The sequence below is a fragment of the Pyricularia grisea genome, chromosome I (genome assembly GCF_004355905.1).
Source record: "Pyricularia grisea strain NI907 chromosome I, whole genome shotgun sequence".
In the NCBI taxonomy this organism is placed as follows: domain Eukaryota; kingdom Fungi; phylum Ascomycota; class Sordariomycetes; order Magnaporthales; family Pyriculariaceae; genus Pyricularia; species Pyricularia grisea.
This window is the reverse complement of record NC_044973.1, coordinates 279,816-285,815: the sequence shown is the minus strand read 5'-3', so window position 1 is coordinate 285,815 and position 6,000 is coordinate 279,816. Positions and strand designations below refer to the sequence as shown.

The following is a 6,000-nucleotide window of genomic DNA, read 5'->3' as shown; positions in this document are numbered from 1 at the left end:
CATCCTTGGCGTCCATCCCGCCCTTCTTAATTTGTCAGTCTTGCAGCTGATGGTCATTTCCCAAAGCCCTGGTAGCATAAACTTTGCGAATTGGGGATTATCCAACGAGTCGCAGTCGTCAGGCGTCGCCTCACTCCCATCAGGGTCTTATGACACTTCACAAACCACAGCCCTCATTACGAGCTGCCCAACCTGGGGGTGAAAATACCCGCAAAGCTGCTCGTTCCACCCACGTCCCTCTTTTTCCTTACAACCGGTTTAACAATCATCAACGCGGCATCGGGAATGTCCTGCGTCATGCAACAGCTTCAAAGGTTGCGCCCTCAATAGCACGGCAGCCACCGCCTGCACATAGTCGTGCACGAAGCGCTCGGCCCAGACAGGTCCCGCGCCAGTGGCCAGCGCGAGTCCTAGGCTATTCCGCTCCTTGGCAAGGTTGAACTGGGCACGCCTTTAAACCACGTGCCGCTAGCGGTCGGGAAATAACTTAGTAAAGCGGTTCTTCGCTTAAAAGGAGGCTCCTGGGGTCGCAGAGAGAAACCAGTGCCCTGAGCGTAATAAACAAGGCGCCATAGCTGGACGAAGACTAGGATAAAAATAACAGTCCGTCCCTCGAATCCGTTAGGCCCTTTGTTTATTGCACGCGGCATAACTTACCATATTGGTGCTTGTAGTGGCCCTTTTTAGCCCTGTCCAATCGCCTAAATCCTTTCATTAATTTGGACCTTCGGAGGCGACTTGTTGACCTTTCCACGTAGTCTTGGAGTTTTACCAAGGCTGCCACCTGAGCCCCTGGGTCTCACTTGAATATTTGTGAAAGTATCGATCAATCAACAAGCCCGTGGCGCCGACGTGAAGAATTTTTGGTCTGAGGCTGGGGGCTGGTTACAGGCATTTCGATGGTAATAAGCTTGGTGGCAAGTTCTAATTATATCTGAAATTATTAATTGATCGTCCCAGTAGGCATCAGTATGGTGCACAGGCTCGTGAGCACCATTGCAATGTTGTCGTATCCGCTACTGCGTTCTTCTCAACCAGATGGGTACGCTGGAGTGTGAAATATGGTTATTGTCCTTTTTGTTCAATTTTGCAACAAATAGCCCGAAGTGGAGCAGGTATTTGCTTATTTCTTGGATAATTCCATACTGTTTCACACAGTCTTCTTTTACCCTTTCCAATCCCAGAGTCTAACCCCAGCTATAGCCAGTTCCGGGAGGAGGAGGCACTACTCAGGAGATATAGGGCCATACTTAACGAACCTACACGCTTTCTTAATCGGCCTCCAAACTAAACCCGATTTGTTTCACTTTACCGTTAGCCTGGCCGTAAGAAATCCCTGATTCCGGACCAAAAACAGTGCGTACTACAAAACTATTTCCACCATCGATTACCGTATTTTTACAACGCATTTACAATGCACAAGGTGTCGCATTAGATAATCCGATATATCGAGTCATCACATGACAGCGAGCGCTGAGTCAGCGTTAGGAGCAGGATAAAAGAGCCTCCGCGTTCTTTTTGCTAGATAGCGCTACTCAACCCTATACATGGCTCTCCTACCCTATAATTCAGGCTGCACGTGTCCCTTAGTGTGCGTCACAAGGCACCCCGCAGTAAAAATGTGTATTCTAACATAAACTTACAAGTGTCAACTACAGGAGGCTGGTGTGGTTATTAAGCTTTTCATTTTATTAACTGATGCGTTTTGTCGGGTTAGGCCGAAGATTCCATCCCAAAAGTACTCAGTGCAAACGATTACTGTGTGAGCTAAAACGTGGAGAATTTCCAAGGCCCATTAACGTGGCCCCGAATCGATAATATATATGTTAGGAAAGGTTATTTATTATCCTTTAAAAGCCAAGTTATTTCTTTGTATAATTACATATAACTTAATTTATTTACATGACTATTCCGGTACATAAACAGGACTTACCTTTGAACTTGAAACAGACAACGAGGGATATTTATCTAGGTGCAAATGTACGAAAAAAATAAATTACTTAAATAATCACGCAATTTTATAACAAGGAAAGTAATTTTCAACGAAGCGGATCGTCGGGAATATATCGCTCTTAATAATCCTGGGATTGTTCAAAGTTATCGAGTATACAACTTGTGCGAAAATTTAGACAATATAACAAGTAATATGGTCTTTTAAATAATAACGTAAATACAATTATAGAGTCAAGATATGATTTGCACAAAAGTATGTTGTAGAAAAGAGTTTCGAGTTTTTCAGATTTTTAACCCTGCACATTGGTTATTTATTCAACAATCGTTGCTATTTGGAAGCACCCTGATAACCACATCTAATTTATTTCACCCTTTTTTGTGGCCGGCGTAAGGATGATACTTATTACGCCAGCTAGTTCTGTTCATCTGTTATGCCGCAGTTCTGGTAAGTTCTCCTTGGCGGCCGCCAAGGTCCGCCGTGCCTTATATGTGCCAAGGATATAAATATAACAAACATCACTGGCCCGCACTTGCCATATTTGCACGGAATCATCGAAGAAGGTTTTCGCTTTGTTCCGGTCGTGCCGACGACGTTGCGGCAAACCACGCCTCCCGGAGATGTTAATAACGGTGTCTATGTCCCCCCGAGGCTGCCAGATGCTGTTAATTAGTTGATTACGCTTAGGTGGCCGGGTTCATTTGCCCAAACTGATTCTTTCGTCAACCCGAACGTTGGTCGCTTTGCACGGGGGGAGATAAAACCGGGTGTAATGGAGCAGCAGTGAAGCCCTCCGAATACGAGAACAACGGGACGGGGGCGTTTAAGCATTTTTCCATCAGTCGGAGTAACTGCGCCGGAAAAGCATTTGGCATAAATGGAAATCCGAGTGATACTGCTCATGATTCCATGGGAGGTTTACCTTGAGCCTATGCCGGAGAGCGTTGGATGGATGAAGGACTCAAAGAATGTTTGGGTTTGGGGAAAGATATCGTCGGTGGTTAGATTTAATACAGCAAGGAGAAGATTGGGACATCCAATAAAGAAATCTCAGGTAGTTTCTCCGTAGTTTTGAGTTTTGAACAAGATAGAAGGATGGAAAAATGGGAGAGCAGTTTCGTACTGTACTTTTAACGTGGTTGTGCGTCGACGGGTGAGTGGGTTTACTAGGTATATTGGATTGTCGGTTTCAAGTGTTTTAATTTGCAGTGAATCGTTGCGACAGTTGGATCCACCCAGAGAGCAAAGCAAACACCCAGGCACCGAGACAAATATGCGCAGTACTCTTGTTCCTGTTGCTATCAGAGTTCTGAAAGCTTGGATTTGAAGATGCGCAACTGGAGAATCCACACTGCACTCGAAAAAGGTGATATCCGCCGCGGAATGAATCAAATATATACCGAAAAAGAGTATGCCAGAAACTAATTAATGCCCTTATAATGGAGAAGAACCTTGCAAATAGAGCTCTTTAAGTCTCGTACTGCCTCGTTCATTAACGCTGAAAATCCAGCCTGCTGTGTAGCACACACCACTAGTTAACAGGGACTATGCTACACCTTTAAATGTAAATTGGGCTCTGGTTGTAAATCTTACGAATTATTTCCACTGTGCGAAGTTGAATAGGAAACGCATCATTGATACGCAACCTCTTTTGGTATATCTGAAAGTATGCTGACGGGTATAACCTGGGTTGAAAGAGGGGCAGTCGATTAGCTCGATCGCAGTTTACTATGTAGGTGCATAATTACCATAGTACCATTTTAATCTGCTAGCTGGACCATTTAGTCCGATCTTTGTATTCTGCCTAGTACCCTTTGATACTTTGATATATAATTTTGGCCAATCTTCCCAGGTTAAGCTCCCGACTACACATGGAGCCAAAGTCAAATATGGATGATCCTTTCTACGAGCTTCTTGGCGCGAACGTTATTTTAATATTTTACGCCGGATAACCATCCACCCCGTCCGCATCCGTGGTGGCTCTATATTTGATGCAAGTTGGCATCGTTTTGCTAGCATTTAAACTCACGAAGCCTCCTTTTCTACGAGGCAACCCCATTTATATCACCACGAAAAGTCGCGGACGGATACCCTTTAATGTCGCGAGATAATGCCACAGGAATCATTTTCGCAATACCACCGCCACATGGCATAAAACCGGATCCAGATGCACCAGTCGACGCGAATGACTTGGTCGCTGTATTTTCTGTATTCTTTACATTATCTGTAATATCATGTGGCATTAGAATTTACACCCGGGCCTTTTTGACGGGAAGATTGGGAATGGACGACTGTATGTTACCCTATTTGAAATTGTCACCATTTATCGCCGGGCGTTTACTCACCTTTCTTTTACTTTATTGTGTAATCTCTTGCTACGAGGTGTTAACCAATACCTACATTCATTAGATGTTATGATTGCTGCACTGGTTTGGTCCGCCGTATTAACCGCATCCATGCTGGACAGTAAGTAACTCTAATACGCCGTCAATGTTTTTATCATGTTTTTAACTGGCTTTAAAACTACATAACCATACCGATCAGTGTTGCGTTGGGGTATGACAAAAAACATGTGGAACGTACCTTTGACGCCTGATATATTCCCCAACTTTATGGTCGACAGGCTGGTATCCTCTGTCGCCTACTGCTTCGCCACTGGTTTCGCCAAAGGCTCCATCCTACTCTTTTATCTGCGTATCTTCCCGACGCCACCCATGACATGTACTACATGGTTTTTACTTATCTTTACAGTTGGCTATTCGGTCGCCTCAGCCTTGGTCAACATTTTTTCGTGTTGCCCAGTGGAGGCCAGCTGGCGACTCGAATATGCCGAGACGGGTAAATGCATCAATAGGCCAGTTTTTTATTTGGTCCATGGATCCTTATGCATTTTGACCGACATTACGACGGTGGTGGTGCCAGTACCATTGCTGAGAACGCTCCGCCTCCCGATGAAGCAGAAGATCGGCGTGGGGCTTGTGCTTACCATTGGGGCGTTTGTCTGCTGCGTTAGCGTCATCAGGATGAAAGCGCTGGTTCTGATGCTGGACGAGCCTGACGTTACGTGTAAGCACTTTCCGGGCTTTCCTTTTCTCTCAGGTCTCACAATTTGTTCTCCAGCAGGTTATTAATGGTAAAGAGGAGCTCCGTCCACAGACATCATCAAAGGCCCCGCATTGTGGTGCATCATTGAGGTCAGCCTCTCCATCATCGGCGGCAATGCCACCACTCTAACGCCATTTATCCGGCACTTCTGGCCACGGGTTTTTGACGCGTTCGGTAGGCTCCGACGCAGCGGCGCATCCAAGGTCCATTGGTGGAGGGGAGATAGGGGGACGATATCGACAATGACCGACTCTGGAGCCAGGGCACGCGGCGTTGGGGACGAAGATTTCGGTGCCGAAGCCTTCGCTGCCACCGGAGACGTCCTCGGTAGATGCGATCGGGAGCTTTTGCAAAGTAGCTTCAAAAGCCGAGCAAGTGGCACGGATTGGCATTCGCAGGGAGCCAAGATCGGGGCCGTCAGCTCTGCGGAACGACCGGGAACGTGTGAAAAGGCGGGCACTAAGAAGGTTGTCGAGCTTGGATTCGAGAGAATTCCGAATACAACTGCAAGTCGGGACCATTGGGGAGTATAAATAAGCCTTGAAATGTACGATATTACGATGCACATGCATATATTGTATATAATAACCTGAGATGCTGGTATATCCACGGTGTGGGCGTTGTAGCAGCGACTCGAACACATGCCTGTTATCTCCTTTGGCGCCAGCGATCTTTGTAACATTGTCGGGATCAGAATCCAATACCTAGTTTGCTCCACGTCGCATACTTCTCATGACATCGACATGGTAACAGCAATGAGCGTATAGTACTATATGGCACGATTACTTTTCTTTGTTTGCAGGATATATTTCTGGCAACACTTAAGGCATTCCAAAACCCGCCCATGGGGGCCCGAAACCTTACTTGAAAAGCCCGTGGGCCAACAGCCCACGAGCCCGCGGTTTTTTTCACTGTGGAGTTTGTATTTATTGAGCTAAAGTTAA

General features: G+C 46.0%; 1 protein-coding gene across 1 annotated transcript; it reads left to right on the top strand.

Moving 5' to 3' along the window:
• Positions 1 to 4,048: 4,048 nt before the first annotated feature.
• PgNI_05167 (uncharacterized protein) lies at positions 4,049 to 5,589 on the top strand (the record flags this gene model as incomplete). Its single annotated transcript, XM_031125204.1, has 4 exons — positions 4,049 to 4,244; positions 4,361 to 4,417; positions 4,496 to 5,017; positions 5,108 to 5,589. The coding sequence occupies 4 exons, from the start codon at positions 4,049 to 4,051 to the stop codon at positions 5,587 to 5,589; spliced, it is 1,257 nt and encodes a 418-aa protein (XP_030982990.1).
• Between the last annotated feature and the right edge of the window lie 411 nt (positions 5,590 to 6,000).